This window comes from Macaca fascicularis, chromosome 6 (genome assembly GCF_037993035.2).
Source record: "Macaca fascicularis isolate 582-1 chromosome 6, T2T-MFA8v1.1".
NCBI lineage: Eukaryota > Metazoa > Chordata > Mammalia > Primates > Cercopithecidae > Macaca > Macaca fascicularis.
In genome coordinates, this window is record NC_088380.1 from 59,098,065 (window position 1) to 59,117,872 (window position 19,808).

The 19,808-nt window shown below is 35.4% G+C and overlaps 1 protein-coding gene across 8 annotated transcripts in view; it reads left to right on the top strand.

Annotated features, from left to right (window-relative positions):
- The window catches only part of NDUFS4 (NADH:ubiquinone oxidoreductase subunit S4), a 116,358-nt gene extending 96,778 nt beyond the window's left edge, over positions 1 to 19,580 (top strand). For all 8 annotated transcript variants that reach the window (XM_065546247.1, XM_065546258.1, XM_005556886.4 and 5 more), the window contains one exon: positions 19,369 to 19,580. In XM_065546247.1, coding sequence (XP_065402319.1) covers positions 19,369 to 19,472 — 104 coding nt within the window. In that variant the 3' untranslated portion in view covers positions 19,473 to 19,580. The remainder of the gene's footprint in view (positions 1 to 19,368) is intronic.
- The last annotated feature ends 228 nt before the right edge of the window (positions 19,581 to 19,808 follow it).

Genomic DNA, 19,808 nt, shown 5'->3' on the forward strand with positions numbered 1-19,808 from the left:
ATTTAAAGTACAGACAGGGAATGAAACTACTGAACACCTACCTTGTTTATGAATTCGTCTGTAAAATTACTAACATTTGGTTAAACTTAATTGAACATATATGGCAGCCTAGTCCAGTTTTGACACTTCCATTTACGATTAAGTTCTTTGAGCCAAAATGCAATGCCAAAATCTAGTCTATTAATCTATTTAATAACTCTTCAATTATTTGAAAATATTGTCATTTTGCCTGTAAAATTTCCCTTCAGCCTAAATGCCCACATTTGCTACTTTTCTAGATATGGTGGGCGTAATACCAACCCTAATCTCAACTGTATAATAATATTAATGTGGCCTAAGAGTATATTCGCTTTTAGGGCAGCCACCTAACATCATTGGGTTATATTGATCTTGCTATCAACAAAAATGCAAAATGTCTTCCTTTTTCCTTATTTTCTGCTGTTAAGCCAACATAGTATAGTGAAAGGAAGTTTTGTAGTCAGACTAGTGTGGATTCTAATCTTGATTATGCCACTTTGAAGCTATATGATTTTGGATTAGTTTCATAATGGACAATGTTTCTTAGTTGAAATAAGGGTACCTACCTCATGAGGCGGGAGATAGCTGATACATAATAGATACTCTACTTGATAACTATTAGTTCTGACCTTCATCTCCCTCCAGCCAGTATGTCTGCTGTTTGTTTTCCTTAGATTCAAATGCACTACTAAACATTTGTACCTAATGTATCCTGTTATTCTAGTTTGTCAAATTGAATTTGTCTAAGTGCATCGTCACTGTAAGGCAGTATATAAAAATAAGAGATTATTAGTGTTGTCTAACATATCTGACATACAAATGTGAAAGCCCTATAAAGGTTATAATCTAACATATTTGCTTTCTTTTCCACTTGGTATTGTATAGCTTATGATTAAAAGTCTGAAGTCAACCTATCGGCCTTTGAATCTGTGTTGAGTCACTACCTGTATGACTTTATACTTCTGTTTCCCCATATGTGCAATGAGAATTACTATGAGGATTAAATGAGTTAATAAAAGTAAAAGTGCATAGTTAGACTAGGGTCTCACAAATAGTAAGTATATGATAGTATATAAATATATCCTATTATGTTATTAATAGACTTTAAAAAACTTTTTTCAAAAGGTTCTTAAGTGTAATTCCTTATTTATACTTTCTTGGCAAGTTCCAAGTTTCTTAATTACATAATTGTTCTTAAAAGTGGTCTTTTAAAATATTATTTTGACTTAAAATAACATTGCTCTCTTTTTAAACTGTAACATAGTTATGGAAAACAGTTCCATTAATTTTTTTATCTTTTCAGCTTACCATATTTCATGTCCAACACTTTGAAAATTATTCCTTTGAAGTCTGTGACGTGAGTTTAATAACAGGAAATCTAATTAAATTGTTAAATCCCTGATTAGTCTTTCTCTAAGTGGTCACAAGGACTGCATGACTACAGTTGCCATGTGAATTGCCGGTGTGAGCTCACCACTGTTCCTATTAAAATCAAGTGGCTTTCTCATCTGACTTCTACCTCCCCAGGAAAGAAAATTGAGGAACACTATCAAAGTCTATAGAAAGTGTAACTTTAAAAAGCCTAATGGTTAGTGACATAAAATTGTAGGCTAACAGTGAATCAGGAATTTTAACCTATAAGATAGCAGAACTATGTCCTGTCTTGGTTACTGCTTTGTGCCTAGCACCCAGCACAAAACCGGACATATAATGGACACTCAATATCTGATGGAATAAATGACTTTCTAAAATATATTTCTCTGGCCGGGCACAGTGGCTTATGCCTGTTATCCCAGCACTTTGGGAGGTTGAGGTGGGTGGATCACTTGAGGTCAGGAGTTGTAGACCAGCCTGGCCAACAAAGCAAAACCCTGTCTCTACTAAAAATACAAAAATTAGCTGGGCATGGTGGTGCACGCTTGTAGTCCTAGCTACTCAAGAGGCTGAGGCGGGAGAATCACAAGGCGGAGGTTGCAGTGAGCTGAGATCCTACCACTACACCCCAGCCTGGGTGACAGAGTGAGACTCAGTCTCAAAAAATAATTAATAAATAAATAGAAAGAAACATATTTCTTTACTCAAGAATTTGAAACCATTCTCATCTCCTGGAAACGTCCTCAATGATTATTCCACTCTTGATTTCGCTATAGTACTTACGATCTGCCTTATTTATTTAATGTATAGCATTCTATGTCTTTAAATAGATAAAGCCTGTTTCTTCAGCTACAGTGGAAGCAAGATCTAAATAAACACCATTGAAGCATTACAGAAGTGGAGGTGGGGGATCTTTTCCAAATTCCACAGCATCCCCTTCCTTCTGATTTGCCCCTCTTGGGTAGGTAAATAGTAGTGAAGGACATACAAATGGATCCTCCCTGTCCCCCAGCTAAGTCATCTGTTGTCAGCTAGTGCTATTGAAGGTTGAGTGAACCAATGTTCTGATAAGTTAAGGCATTAAAAAAAAAAAAAAAGTTCAGATGCACTACTATGTAAAGACTACTGGATTAAGAGGCTGGTAACTAAGATTCTCATTCCACAGTGGTCTGCCTCACAGCAGAACTTGAACAAGTCATACTTCAGTACACTTAGCCTTTTAGAAGCATATTTCTTTATCTTTGAAATGAGAAGTGGATTGGGTAATGTTCAAAACCTATAGACTTAAGGATGTTAAAGCCCATGGGCTAGTTCATATATGTCTTTATTTCTTTGCTATCTAGCCCAGTGCCCTAATCATATGCTGTCTAGGGGAAAATGAGTTTTTGTTAATACAGCTGATTCTGTGTTAACAGTAAAATATGACAAAGGTTATACATTTATGGGCGTTAGTGCTTTCCTTTCAGTAGTATCTAGAAATAGGAAGTTAGGGTAAAACTGCCACATTCCTACACAAAAGATGATTTGTATATCATTTATCAAATTATATTTTATATTAATGTAGCCTAAAAGTATATTAGCTTTTGACAGTTATCAAATTGTATTTGATAATTGATATACAAATCAAATATCAATTGTATTTGATATACAGTTGATTATTTGTATATCAATTCAGGGACTATTCTGAAAATAAAAGCCTACCTTTCATCACCTTAGTTTTTTCATTTCCCTTTTAAATGTCAAATAAAAAGAGAAGTCATGAGCATGGTTTCCCTTGACATTAAAGATTGTAGAAAATCAATACAATAAGGGGAGTAAGATTTTCAGATTCAGTTGCTTTCTGGAAAACTTTTTTTTGAGAGGGGGTGGGGAGACAGTCTCACTCTGTCACCCAGGCTAGAGTGCAGTGGCATGATCTCTACTCAATGCAACCTCCACCTCCCAGGTTCAAGCGATTCTCCTGCCTCAGCTTCCTGGACTACAGGCATGCCACCACCATGTCCAACTAATTTTTTTTTTTTTTTTTTTTTGAAGAGACAGGAGTTTCACCATGTTGGCCAGGCCAGCCTTGAACTCCTGACCTCAGATGATCCACCCGCCTTGGCCTCCCAAAGTGCTGGGATTACAGGCGTGAGCCACTGCACCCAGCCTTACAAAACATATTTAATGCCCCCTAATTATATTTTGAGACTTGGGTAATAAGTATTATCACCACAGAAAGTAACATAAACACTAAATCATGAGCTAGGCACTATGCTAAGTGCTTTTCATTCTCATTTAGTAACTCTATGAAGCAGGAACAGTTATCTCCATTTAATTGTTCAAGGAAACAGGTTTAGAGACATTAAGTAACAGGGTCACTGACATACTTACAAGAAGGTGAACAAGTTTTACTTGAACAGTGGTGTTTATTCATTTATATATGGTCTATGACTGCTTTTCAGCTACAGTGGTAGAAAAGTAGTTGTAATATAGACTATATGGCCCCAGAGCCTAAAAATAATTACTACTTGGCCCTTTACAGAAAATTTTAGGTGATCTCTAGTCTAAACTGTTATGTATACTGCCTCAATACTCTGACATTTGTGTAAGTCCCAAAATACCTTTTATTCAAACATCTTCAAAAGTCTATGTTTAATAGACAAATTCCTCAACTGATAATTCAAAGTTCTTCACAGTATAGGCACCAACTTATTACCAAAGCACTAACAAGTTTTATCTTACTGTGTTCCAACTCTACTTTCTGCCCTTACATTCCAAACCTGCTATACACCTTACTCCCTCTACAAGCTCATTAATACTGTTCTCATTCTTATCCCTGCCTATGAAACTCCAACCTAGTCTTCAAAGTCTATTTCATATGCTGTCTCATTTCTTGATCCCTTTTCTTATTCCCCTCCTTCACTTCCACCTCCCGTCTACTACTGGATGAACTCCTCTTTCTTCCTTTTAACTTTCACAGTAATTTGTTCCTTTCTTGCAGCTCTTATAGTATGGTTTTTTCTTTTACCTTTTTTGTACTGCACTCAGTCAGAAGCATGTTGAACACACCCTATTTTATGTCAGCGCTATATGGCTAGGCTCTGGGGATAGTTAAATAAGGCATGGTTCTTACACTCAAACTGTAATATTTTATCCTGCCTATTGGATTATAAGAATTTACCAGGGAAAACAAGTCCTATTTATATTTTAATGTGCTCAATAAATATTGGTGAATTTTAACAGCAAATTTAGTAATATTGTAAATGATTCTCCAGATTATGCTTTAAACTTTTCTTTATATCACCTTAATTTGGTGACTTACTGTTTTTTTTAGAAGAACTGTTAATCTGTTAATTCCCTGTAATTAGAAACCTGAAGAAAGCAAAGTATAGTAGGATGATTAACAATTTATTACATTTTAGTGTGTTTGTAAAATACAACTAATGAATGTTTTCCTATCAAGTTAATTTGGAGTTTATCCTGAGTTTATTAAGGTTTAGCATCCTGAAGTGTATTGAAACATACATAAAATGATGATTTCATAATGTTTGAATTGCTTCCAAACTGTATGTTATTTATTCTAAACTCTCCCTTTGATAGGATATCAAAACCTAGAGAAGTTAACAAAACAAGCCCCAGATCAATCACATTGCTTCTGACAACGCCTAACCTTCTAGATTCCAAGTCCAATGGTTTTCCTGATACTATGATGCTAGTAGATCTTAACAAATAATAATCTGGATCTACACGAATCCAATATGGTAGCCACTAGCCACATGTGATTTTAGCTCTTGATATGTGTTTAATTCGAATTTAGATGTGCTGTAAGTGTAAATGCACACTGGATTTCAAAGATTTAGTATAAAAAAACAAAATATCTCAATTCTTATTTTATGAAGTGATAATCTAGAAATATTGGACTTAAGTAAATTATTAAAATTAATTTTATATATTTCCTTTTATTTCTTTAATGTGGCTACTAGAAACTTATGTATGGCTTACATATTTCTACTGAACAGCACTGATATATTTAGCAATATACAGTTTATACATTATATATATATTCTATGTAAATAGAATATTCTATATAAATAGTTCATTAAATAATTCCTGTAGTAAATGTGAGAAACAGGAAAATCATATCCAACTTGGAAAAGTTCAAATGTAATACTTCTTAAGAAATATAGTTCTGTTCTTCAGGTACTCTTACCTAGAATGAATTAAGGATATGTAGAAACTCTTGTTACTTATAAAATAATATAGAGATACTGTAGGTCTCTACAGAGATACTATAGTGTTCCTATAGTATCTCTAGAGTATAATATAGAGATACTATATATATATTTACTATATAGATATATGGAATAGACTATAGAGTATCTCTAGACTATATATTATATATATTATATATACTATCTAGATCGTATCTATATAGAGAGATAATATACTATATATACTCTATATAGTGTACTCTAGAGATGCTATAAGTTTCTATAGTATCTTTATAGTAGAGATAATAGGGAGGGATAATAATGTAGGGATGTACTGTATACCTATAGTATCTCTATAAGTACACAAGTTCCCCCATTAATCATCTGTTTTCAGTTCTTAACCAAATAAGGTATTATGCAGGCTCATCTTTTTATATAAGAATACTCTCATTTTTGAGATGAAAAGAAGTTCTCTTTATCCTGCTATTGATAATTTCTGCAGCTGTCCCCTCAGCTTATATCTTTTTTGCATAGCTCGCTCTTCTTTACCTCACTTCTTATGGAAGGCTGGTGTTCTGAAATTGGGGAGTGGAAAAGAAGAAAAGATTGAATGTTCCCTATGACTTCTTTTTCTCCCTTTTTCCACTACCATGTCCCCAAACATACTGACACACAAAGCAAATATAAATAACCCCTGATTCTTTTAGCCTTAACCTTAGGGCCTCATCTTAAACATCTTAAGCTCAGCATCTATTCCAAAGGAACTCTTTAATGATAACGTTTCTTTGTAAAGAGGGAAAAAGAATATCTGGGGTTTCCTCTGAAATGTAGATGAACCTCAGTTCAGTTCTTTGTGTACTAAAAAGACTCACCTTTCTCACCCATGTGGCTTTTGTCTTTCCTTGTGTTATGTAGTAAGTGATGGGGTAGAAGGATCGGGGTGGAGGAAGCTACATCATGGAGAGAGGAGGTGGAAGACAGCTGTGGAAAATTTGGACGGTGGAAGACTAGAATCTACTACCATTTACATGCTAATGAAAACTAGAAATGGCCTTTTTTCCCCCGTTTGATCTGATTTGAAACTTTGTGACTTTTCTCTAGTATGTCATTTTACCCCCTGTGTTTTTCTCATTGTTGTTAGCTATAAAACTCTTTGAAATTCTCAAAATAAAGGAAGGTTTCTTTCAGGAATAGGAGGGCTGAGGACAAGCTGTGAAACTGCATTCTGTTCATAGTGGGTCTATTGAGGTGGAAAACCCGCCTCCGAAGTAATAGAAGGTAGAAGCAGGGAAGGAAACAGGTCTGGCCCTGGATCCAGGAAAATAAAGAAAGAAATAATTGGAGATGTAGCTTAGTACTTAGAATTATCCCAGAAGTGAACATCAGTAAGGTCTGGGCTTCCACCTAACGTAACTTCTTATGAGGGTCTCAACCTCACATCCATGTATCTTAAAAAAACAAAACGAAACAAAACAAAAACTCAAAGGCAAGAATCATGACTTTCATATAGGTATAAAATGCAAGTAAAAGAATTTATTTTACTCATATAAGGGGACAAGGCAGATATCATAACCAGTTTAAAGTAAAAGTCAAAACAGCGCTAATTCGTGTGAAATAAAGAAATGTAGTGGATTGCAAATAGAGACAAAATTGGGTTTTGGTGGGGGAGGTCTATTAAGTAGAACACAGGACAGAAATTACATGTGTATCAATTGTGTACAACCTAAAAAGAATTGCCCGGTAGCTAAAAGATAAGGAACTGATCTAAAATCTGACCTGGAAGGGAAAGGGTGTGCTAGAAACAATGCATAGTTTTCCATTGAAACAAAAATTTTTATTTTTCTATTCCTTCTCCGTTTTGATTAGGAGATAATCTCAGCGAGAGATTATTTGTGATCACAAAATAAGACTGGTATGATAGTTAGCCTTATTATTTATATACGTGTAGCAAGAGTGTTAATTTGTCATATACGCTTTCTTGTTTGCTTTGGTGAAAGTTTTTACAAGGAATCTCTGATTGGACTTTTAAGTCTCTTGAGCTAGGAAACCACGCTGGGAACTTGCCACTAGATTTATTTGGTATTACCTTTTAATTTGGGCAAATTCCTCCTTTCTCAGGATCTCCAAAATATCCTAAGAGTCCTTGCTACCATAAGACTGGGAATCCTATAAGCCAAGTGCTAGGCCACTTTTCCCAGAAGGACGTATTGTTATTGGACATATGCAAATAACTATATTGTCATGAAAATAAGAATACTCAATTAGAGTTTCTGAATTCTGGAGGAGTCATGGAGAATGAGATATTATTTACAAATATTTCAATTTACAAAGTAAACTCTACTAAAGTATAATGAGTTATAGATACCTTAAGATGAAAGAGAGCTTTCTTACATGTACAAAGAATACATTGAGACAATATCAGCAATATTCCAAACATAAAATTATGATCGATCCTCATCAGTTCTTCAGTCCTATATAATTATTATTTGTTCTACTGGATCATAAATGTATCTGCTTCTTGACTAGCGCTCTGGATATCCTGACTCAGTCTACTTGTATGGTCTTAAAATTAAGTGATGGCATCAAAAGCCTCTACCCTCAAAGCATCTGGCATGGGCCATTTCCGCAGGGTTCTGAGACAGTCCTTGTTTGTTGAAGATAAAGCACTCTGCTCTGTAGCTGATTGCAAGAGTTTGCCAGGAAGCATCAGAGTAAAGCAAAAAAAAATAAAAACTATTTGTAGATTATAAAAGACAAAATGGCTGTAGTTAACATTACTGGTAATTTTATTTCCTTCTTTTTTTTTTTTTCTTTTTTTTGAGACAGAGTCTCACTCTGTTGCCCAGGCTAGAATGCAATGGCGTGATCTTGGCTCACTGCAACCTCAGCCTCCTGGGTTCAAGCGATTCTCCTGCTTCAGCCTCCCAAGTAGCTGGGACTACAGGCGCCCACCACCATGCTCAGCTAATACAGCTAATATTTTGTATTTTAGTAGAGATGGGGTTTCACCATGTTGGCCAGGCTGTTCTCGAACTCCTGACCTCAGGTGATCCACCCACCTCAGCCTCCCAAAGTGCTGGAATTAGAGGCGTGAGCCACCATGCCTGGCCCATTAATGGTGAGGCAGGAGAATGGCGGAACCCAGGAGGCGGAGCTTGCAGTGAGCTGAGATCACGCCACTGCACTCCAGTCTGGGCAACAGAGCGAGACTCTGTCTCAAAAAAAAAAAAATTAAAGTGAAATATATGGTTAAGAGTTCATAGCAAGAATAATGCAACTTAATCCACAAACGTTTTCAGCAAAATATCTGGTAATGTGGTCACTTAAGCCTATTTTCAAAGACAGTGAATATTCATCTGATTTATAAAAATGAACATATTCTTTTATGGAGAAAAAATCTTGAGATACGACATAATAATACTGAAACATAACATGAATATGCTTGGCATATATTTAAAATATATAAATATCAAGTAAAAAGATTTCAGTCTGGAGTATGTCCTAAATATCAGTATATTAATAAAACTCAGAGAAGTGACATTGATTTCCAGTTGACATTTACTGGCCTAGAAGATGCAATATTTAAACTACAGAAGTAAAGATGCAATCAAGTTAATGTTTTTATTAAAAATAACAAATTATGACTGATAAACTATACTGTAATTATTTGTTGGGCAAAGCAGTACAAGGACTCAGGTAAATAGAACACATCTTGAGCAGTGAAGGCATTGATAATTCCCCAGGAACTTACCATATAGCATAAATTTTGGTTAATAACACTTTTCCCATGAAATATAACCTTGGGATGGCTAAGGATCTTTTCTGAATTGACAACTTTTCTCATAGTTGACAGCTCTTCCCAAGTAGCTCATTAATTATAGCATATAAAATAAACCTAATTCTTTTTAGCACCTCTGTTTTCACAAAATGAAAGAATATATCTTTGTAATTTTCCAGAGGCCCTCTAGGGAATCTCAAAGATAATTCTAGGTGCAATGATATCCTGAAAGTTTTATTTTACATTTAGGATTCAGTTGTGGGAAGGTAAATATCAAAAGTTGTCAGGAGATGTGAACAGTTAGGATAGATATAGAATCACAGGTACCTGAGAAATGATATGTGGCCACTCACTGCAAAGTCACAATAAAACTTAAACATAGAAAGTAATATGATGGTAAAGAACCTTAGCTCTTAGCATTCTCTTTCTCTTTCTGGCACAGTCACTTTACTTGAGGACATAACTATTCTCTTTTTCCTTTAATAAACAAAAACATCTCATAACCTTGCATGCAGAGTTTTACCTCTCTACCACCATTTCTCCTATTCGAGTTTCATTTATATGTATCTTTTAACCAAAGTGACTGATTCCATAGAGAAACTGGGAGATGGATAATTGAAATGGTTACACATCAGCATTTTAGTAGACTAGCAGATCTCATAAATACACGTAACTTTCTATAGCTATATGCATTCCTTATACTCCAGCTTCTCCAGGTGGCAAAAATGAAAATGTTCACTAACGAACCCAGAGATACAGCCTCTCTGTAGCATATGAAAATAAGTAGCAAGAGTATATACATTTAAAATTTTGCTTAGTAATTATAGTGGAGAAAATATGTCTTTTCTCACCCATCACATAGGTGCATCTCCTATAATAAAGGACAGTTAAAAATAGAAAAGCACATATTTAATGTAAATTTTATGTGATACAGGACCCTTCAGAAATGAAAACCCAAAGAAACAGGAATACTTGTGTATTTTATGCTAAATTTGAAGAAGAAGTACATTGTGTGTGGAAATATGACTGGATAAAGAAAGTATGATCCAGTAGTAATAAGCTAGAGAGAACTTAGCCAGGCCTGTTTGTTCAGATTCTTCTCTTAAGTCCATCCCTCTGTAATATTCTTTGCCTCTGGGTTATAGGGCACATGAATGTCTTATGATTTCTTCCATGAGAAGGCCAGGGAATTATTTTATGGTCTACTTCAAGGTACAAGGGTGGGAGGAGGTCAGAGTGGCCTTCTCTGTTTCTTCAAATGCCAAGGTGCCATTATTTTAGGGTAGCATGTCCTGAACCCTATCATTATCAATGGATTAGTATTCTGTCTTACTTAGAAGAGATCTAGGGTTCACAACTAATTGATCACAACCGATTACAGATTTCGTTACTCCTTTTCCACTCCCACAGCTTGACTCCACTAGTCTTAAAAAATAATTAAAAAAATAAGTAAAAGATCTGGATATCTAATAAATATCTATTAATTACTTGACGATCTTGGAAATTAATTTTGAAGGTGACATATTACAAAACATAATTATTGTTGAAATAAAGTTGTCAATAATGAATCAATTTGGTTAATCATAGGTTTACATTTTTCATGACTAAACATTAAACAAGTAATTCTGGCTTATTTGATCAGTAAACATATTTGGTAATTAAAAAAATACACAAGTGGAATAAAAGTCTGTTTGTATATTTAACATTGATAAACCAGAGAAAACCTTGCTGTTTTATTAAACCAAAATTATTAGTCTTGTTTGTCAAGATTTACCTACACGATATGAACTTGAAGTCTCAAAATGTTTGTTAGTTGCTCTAAGAGTACTCTTTAAGTACTCTTAAAAATTTCTAGCACACTGAACGTATTAGAAGTTCCATTTTCTTCTTCTCTGAAAATTTTAAGATTCAATTTACATAATCACTTATTTTTCTCTATAAGCTAATCAGAACAGAGTTCCTTAAAAAGACTTTATAATCTAATTCATCAATGCCACCTAAAGGTAGAAAAGCCTTAAATACATGCACAGTAAGGCTTTTCTCTATACAGACATTGATAGACATATAGTCACACAGAGTTTATAACTTCAGTTCTAAACTTTCAGCCATTAGTTAATAATACAAAATGATGAAATACCAAAGAGCTGTTCTTTTCTGAGTACTAATTCTTAATTGATTTGAGTCCAAAATAGAATAGATTAACAAACTAGATTCTCCATTTTTTTCCTACCCAACAGAGAATAGACCTCTATAAACCATTAATCCATTTACGGGGATCATCAGATGGTCAGATTGCAAAACCAATTCCCCAGATTAGTAGAGAGCAAAAGACCAGAGTCAGCAGAATTCTCTTGCTGCTGGATTCACCTTTTAGAGCCAAGAAAAGACGTATGCAGGCTTAAGCATAAGGTATACCATTTCTTTGATGAAGAAGTTTGCCTGCATTTGGTCGATAAATCTATAAGATGTCTCAAGGGGACCTCCAAAATTGTTAAATTTTCCAGAAAAAGATACATTGACTCTAGCATAGATATACAATAAACATGTATTGAAGGATTTTACTCATCTGATATAAGGGAGCAGGGCAAATGTTATAACCAGTTCAAAGGACAAGTCAAACAGCACAGATTTATGTAGGGTAAAGAAACGTTGAGATGAATTGCAAATTGAGACAAAACTGATTTTTCCAGGACTGGGTTGAGAGGGGAGTCAAAGCTACGAGAAAGGACAGACTTTATGTATCTATCAGTTATAGGTGATTCTCCTTATTTACAGTTAATGTTTTTTGTTTTTTGTTTTTTGAGACGGAGTCTCGCTCTGTCACCCAGGCTGGAGTGCACTGGCACGATCTCAGCTCATTGCAAGCTCCACCTCCCAGATTCACACCATTCTTCTGCCTCAGCCCCCCAAGTAGCTGGGACTACAGGTGCCCGCCACCATGCCTGGCTAATTTTTTGTATTTTTAGTGGAGATGGGGTTTCACCGTGTTAGCCAGGATGGTCTTGATCTCCTGACCTCATGATCTGCCTGCCTCGGCCTCCAAAAGTGCTGGAATTACAGGTGCAAGCCACCGTGCCAGGCCCCACAGTTACGTTCTTTAAAGTCACTATGAAACACTAAATTAGCAAGAATTCTTATTCCTGGGGATATACATGGTTAGGTTCCTGCAGGCCTCTGGTCACATAGTTTGTCATCTGACGAGTACATAACCTTTTTCTATGTGTGTTTTTGTTTAAAGACACCTTATTTAATACAGTTAATTCATCAACATTGAACTCACAACCAACAGCACTATAACTCATGCCTAAACAAAGCTTATCTGAAACACGTATTGGCACATCACAGCTTTCTTGGAACACTAGATAACATTTCAGCACACTGTTTGGGGACCATTTTAAACAGTGAAATTACCAAAAACCAGCACAGAAATGCAAAAAACTGGCACTAAATAGAGCACAGAAAGTATGCTTGTTTACAGTATGAGAGCTGAAACAAGAAGGCAGAGCGTTATCCTGCTTCCCTTCATTTAGAAATGTGTGTTACAGGACTCAAATTTTTTGGCATTCTCCACATGTCACAAATGACCACAGAAGCACCATGGGTGTTGATTTAGGAGTCACAAACTTTAGTTAATAGGTGAATTCACGAAAGATTTTTTTTTATATACATAGCTTTTTCCTCCCAGTGTCTAATCCCGTATCCTGTCTGTGGCTGGGAAGATACTGCTAAGGCAAGGGCGACAGCGAGCATGCAAGCGAGAGCGCGCGCGAGAGCTAGAGAGAATTATATATGGTGGCTTAGTGACATTTCTGATATATTGTAGATTAAATAGGATTCTGAGAATCCCTATGAGTAGCTTGCAGATCTCTGGGAGTGGTTTTTGGCTATTTGTGTAGTTTTTTTCTCCAGAAAAATGTGTTCTAAATTTCTAATGACTGATTTTCAGATGTACTTTTGGAACACAACAGCTGGAGTAGTGGATTACTATCTTGGTTTGTTTTGTGGCAAATGCTGAATAATTCCAACTACTCTTTTGAAAATAATAGTAATATTACATAACAAGTATATTATTTGAAAAGATAAAATTTCAAGGAGCCGTTGACTGTCACATCAAAGCAGTATTGAGAGGTGTCACAGCTACAGCAGGTGTAGGGTACTACTAATCTAACAAATATTTCAGGTGCCTCATGTTTTCACCTTATTTGCTTGTTTAAATCACTTTATATAAACTTATGGGAAGACTTGCTTTGCAGTGTATCCAAAACTGCTGTTATTTCTCCATAGTATTTTCTAAAGATCTAGGATACTTTTACGTTATTCTGAACCATTTACCCCCTATCCTACCCTACCCCCATATTATATATCTAATTGGTAATTTCAAAGTAAAGATACTTTTAAAGTGAAATTCCTAAAAAGCTATTTTTCTTTTCTGCTCCTTAAAATTATATGTTAGGGTTATGCTCTGCTTTCAGCCAGATATAATATGGGTGCATAGCCTGGTGAAGAATCTAGAAACCTGCCAAGTACCAGTGTACTTTGCTTTGGCCTCCCAAAGTTTTGCTCTTCTGATCCCATGCTTCAGTTGGAAGTGACTGTCAGTTATGTCAGTTTGTGCCAAATTATGTGGTAGTTCTTGTTCCGTGCACAAATGGAGAGTAGGAAAAATCATTTAGCTGTTCACTTCCAAACTCATGTCAGGGTTTGAGATTAGGTTATTAGAGAAGAAAGACCTTTAACAGAACGTTAATCAAGGTTGAGGTAAAACATTTCGCAAGCAATAAAAGAACTGATGGATGTTTGTATTTTTATATTACTGAACCATAAATGAAATGATTCTGCATAAAAATGAATGGAATTGATTTTATTTTTCTGTCTTATATGTGGAATTCGTAAGTTAATTGTGGCCTGGTTTTGTTCAGAGGTTGGGGATTTTTGGCATTTGAAAAGATTATACCATTTATATCATAGGAAATAGAATATTCCAACCACAATGTGGAGATCTACAAAATAAACTGGCATATTTCAGAAAAAAAAATTGGGCATGGGATGTTAAAGATCACATTTTAAGTTTACTACAGCATTTTCCAAAGGGAAGTGATACTAGGGCTTAAAGTTCAAGCTATTTTTGTGAAAGCATTTTTGTGAAAACATTTCAGTGTGTGAAACAGCAAAGGGAGTCAGCTTCTCATCATTTAGGTGCTGGTGGGTTTGTGGCAAATCTGTGCCATATGGCTACTGTCCTCTAGGAAGTGACGGCAGCACTGGGAGCTTTACCCATCCCTGGGGCAGCTGCCTTGGACTCCATTGCTTTAATCTTCTTCTGTTGCACAGCTGGGAAGAGCAAGGGGCTGGTTTTCAGTACCCTATAGGACAACATATGGGACCATTATGATTGTAGACTATACCTTCATTTTATATAAGCATATAAGCATTCTTCAGAGAGTGCAAGTATTTTCACTTCCATGTTCCCATTCAGAAAAACAAGTTTGGGCTCTTTCTTTAAAAAAAAGAAAATATATATATATATATTTATCTATTTTAGGGTTAAAAAGGACACTGTTATAGAAATTTAAACATTTAATATCTATATTTTATTTCTTGCAAAATATCTTCTTTCTTTTTAGCAACAAGTTTCAAATAGGAAGTAGGAAAGATGAGTATAATTTGTGTAACTTACCTATTCTTAAGCACACATGCTTAATGTCCTTTCAAGTGTTGTCCTTTTTAGCTCAACTTCACTGTTTGCTCAGGTAACCTTTATATTCGAGTATAGTGGGACCAGTAAATTTGTTCATCCAGGCACTGTAAGGAGGAGGATGCTTGGAAATGTGATCAGATTCTTAACAGTATCTCAAAAAACAGCAAATGTTTATTATGATGACAGCCCTACATAGTAGAAAAGTTTTCTGAATAATGAATAGAAAATCCAAAGATGTCCGTGGATTCTTTCTTTAGTTTTAGTCTCTATTGTGAATTGTCATTGGACTTCCTCATATACTCCTTTGCATTTAGGGAAGCACAGTTGCATGTGCAACTTTGGAAACAAAGTTGTTTATCACAGAGAAATGGGAAGATAATAAATGTTTTGCCCTACACATCCTAACAATCATGAGTGGTCAGTGGTAATTATATAGAGATGGATCTTATTAGCAAATGCAGGCTTCTTCTGTGTGTATTTTTGTTTGTTTTTCACAGGGTGCTTTGCCCATCCACATTCCAATCCCTGTCATGATACTTCTATTTATTGTTGTTATCAACAATAATCTGGCAACTGTAATCTGGCTCACAATTCCCAGGAGCCAGCTCACTCCTTAGTTACCAGGAAAAAACCCAAACCAGTTGTTCTTTTATGTGTATAAAACTTCATTCTTCTCACATTGCAGTGACCCTGACCACATTTTGAAACTCCATAACCAGAATAGATATTAGATCTGTGTCTGAGATCTGATGTAGTACAGAGAATTCTCCCTGGTGGCTGAAAGGATAATTGAGTGAATGAGAAAGTGACTATCAGGTTTGTGTTTGTGTGTATATTACTGGTTCCTAGATATTTGAGTGCTTTCTCATTTCTGCAGTTTCTTTCCTAATGTCTTTATTGACCTGGTGAGTGTGTGTTGGGAGGTAGTAAGAGGAGAGAGATTTAGGTTTCTTACCTATCATTTGGCAAGAAAAGATTATGGAGGTCTTGGGTTAATTTTCCAGCTGTCATTATAACCAAATACAGAATCTACACTAGAAACCATTTCCTTCCTCACAATTGTGGGAGAGCATATGTGGAACATAGATTTCCCAGGGATTCTTAAAAGTCTTTTCAACGTATTTTTTCAAATAAAAGGAAATGAATGAAATAGATAAAACTTGTAATTGCAGAATATTTTTAAAGAAATGCAGTTTTAGGCCGAGCGTGGTGGCTCACACCTGTAATCCCAGCACTTTGGGAGGCCGAGGTGGGCAGATCACAAGGTCAGTAGATCAAGACCATCCTGGCTAACATGGTGAAACCCCATCTCTACTAAAAATACAAAAACTTAGCCAGGCGGGTGCCTATAGTCCCAGCTACTCGGGAGGCTGAGGCAGGAGAATGGCGTGAACCCGGGAGGCGGAGCTTGCAGTGAGCTGAGATCGCGCCACTGCACTCCAGCCTGGGCAACAAAGCGAGACTCCGTCTCAAAAAAAAAAGAGAAAATAAAAGAAATGTAGTTTTATTAATAAAGTAGTTAGGTGTTAAAGTCCATCTGGGTTAAAATCCTGGTTTTGCCACTTATTAGCCCTGTGACCTTAGGCTGTTTATTCTCTCTATATTTTTTTAAGTTAATGTAAAATTTATATACAATGCCTTCCTTATAGCCATGCAACCTATAAACTCCATACATAAAATTTCAATAAAAATACATTTCAAGCACTCAGCATGGGGACTAGAACATACTACCTAGTGCACCAGGAATGCTCTTGCCTCAGGGCCTTTGCAGTTACTGTTCTCTGCCCACTTCTCAGGGAGGGAGGGCTCCGCTGTATACCCCATCTAAAATGTTTTCTCCTTAGTACTTACTAGGATGTAATACACATTTTTAATTTAGGTATTACTGTATTAGCACCTAATATACTATATACTTACTAACTTTTCTTCCCCTACTAACTTCAAGAAGTTCAGGAAAATTTTGTTTTATTCACTAGTCTGCCTCCACTGTCTAAAAACAGTCTCTGACATGGAGTTGGCAATCAATAATATTTATCAAATGAATAAATATTGGTAAATTTTTGTTATACCTTGTTAAATATTGTTATACCTCCTTTATTAAATTGAATATTTTTTGTAATTATCAGCATCGTTTGCTGGTTAATATGGGAAGTGCTTAAGAAGTTTATAATTTTAAAGTTGTTATGCTCAGATCACAGTATTAATTTGCTTACCAAAACCCGTTTCTGTAGTTAATAACTAGGTTAGATTATAGCTAGCTATACCCAAAACATCACAAATTCAAATTTAGTGGGCTCTAATGTAATGGAAATTTATATAGAGACATGGTGCTAGGAAGTTGTGAATCAAATTTGAGGACCAGATAATACTTAACATTTATTGAGTGCCTACTATAAACCACAAGAGACAGTGTAGCATAATAGGTAAGGCGTAGCCTCCAAAATCTGGCCAGCTGTGTTTAAATCCTGATTCTGTCCCTTCTTGGCTGAGTGACCTTACGCTAGTTACCTAACCTCTCTGAGCCTCAGTTTACTCAGCTGTACAAGGGGGATAATATTACTTCATATAAAGGTTCTTTCTTATAGAACTCAATAAATGTTAAGTGGGGGTGCTTTCTAAGCACTTTACATGAATTATGACATCCATATGAAGTACAAGACGTGTACTTTAATCCTCATGACAACCTTATGAAATATAAACTTTTCTTATGCCCTTTAGTAAATTTTTTGAAATGGAGATAACTACTTGTTACGTACATACTTTATAAGTCCAGATTCTCTTAAAGTAAGCTATAGCTTTGTAACTTTTTTTTAATGGATAAGAAAGTTCTCAAAACGTATTTTCTACTCTGTGAAAATAAGATTATGTTGAGCAAGTAAATTAATATTTTCTCTCCTGGATTCTGATGTTTCATTTGCTTTCCTGCTTCCCCATTTCCTTATAGTTATTGGACTTTCTTTGGAGATGGAGTTCCAGCAGTTGGGAATGTAATATTCTGTTATGGATAAAGTAGATTAAAAGTTTAAATTAAAATACTCTGTTAAATGTTGTTACTTTCCTTTGTGTACAGTAGCAGTAGTATACTTTGATGAGTTGAGTTTCATAGGCTTAACTTTTGTGGTAAAACTGAGTACTAACTAAGGGACTATTGAAATGTAAGCTTTGTGGCAGAAGGTACTATACTCACCAAGATCAAGAAGCTCACTTAATTAGACCATATAATAATCACATTTTGGACGTTTTATACGTGACTGCATGATACAGCCATGAATTAGAGGTTTCAAGATGAGTTCTTTGAATAAAATCCTAAGAGAAGAATAAATTACAGGTGTGGGAAAATGGATTTTATGAAGAAAAGTGAATGTTACAGGAGTTGCCTAGCTTAGGGAATAAAAGAATGACTTAATTATATTTTTAAGGAGGAGGATGTTGATTTGTTTCCCATGTTTTAGGAGAACTACAGAATAGAACTTAGTACAGAAAATGTAGACATACATATACCCAGTTTTCAAAATTACAAAATGCTGAAAAGACTTTGGATGAAAAATATAAATACTCAGAAGAGAATAGACAACTTTGATTAGTGGCCCTTACTTTTGTATGCATAAAAATCTCCTGGAATTGATAAAGTGTAGTTTCCTGGGTCCCTACCCGAGATTCTGATCTAGTGGGCCTTTGGTCAGGCCTAACAATTTGCACCGTTTATCGGGTACTCGCATGTGAGTCCAATTAGTGAGATAGCCCTTGAAATAAATGTTGAAAATCTTTTTGAGTTTAATCAGTAGCCTGTCCAAGTCCAGGAGGTTGAACCAAGTAAACTCTCATGGTCCACTTCAACTATGTAGTACACACACGCACCCACACACACGTACATATTTTTCTATATCCCTTTGGAAGAGTTCTAAACTAACTCTTGTAAAGAAACCAATTTTTGGAAGAATAGTGAGGTTGGTTATGTTGTTCATCGCTCTTCATTGCAACTGTTTTTAAAGCCCTTTGTTAAACCACATAGAGCAATGGAAATTTTAATGTAATACATAGATATCAGTAATTGAACAAGGAGAAACTGAATCATAGTTTACATCTTTAACTTGAGATATGGTAAATAATCTGTAGGCAATCTTTTGGACCCTTTTCTCACAGAGGATTATAAGGGAACAAATAGTAAGTATATCTCAGATGTGTTGACATATACTCTTGATGATAAGTGAACATTAAGTTACAAAAGCTAGCCTCCGCTTGCTGTGCTTTTCAGGTATCCTCTTTAATTCTGTTTCTGTGGATTTGTCTTTGTTTTTTCCTCCTAGGATGGAGCTATGACGTTGAAGAGAGGAAGGTTCCAAAACCCAAGTCCAAGTCTTATGGTGCAAACTTTTCTTGGAACAAAAGAACAAGAGTATCTACAAAATAGGTTGGCACTGACTATATCTGTGCTTGACTGTGAATAAAGTCAGCTGTGCAGTATTTATAGTCCATATACATCGCTTAATCTCCTAATAAATTTGACCTTTAAACTATAGATACATTTTGTGGTGTCTATTTTAAATGTCTTTTGATGGCTCAAATTGGGCATGTTTCAATTTCCTATATATAGAGAAGATTTGAGGTGATCATACTTCTGGGAAATCTTGGTACTTAGAATCTGTTAACAGGAATGCTTGAAATCAGCTGCAACATTGAAGTTTTATATTTGTTTTTTATAGCCATTCTCAAGTTAATATTGTTTATAAATCACCAGCCAACATTA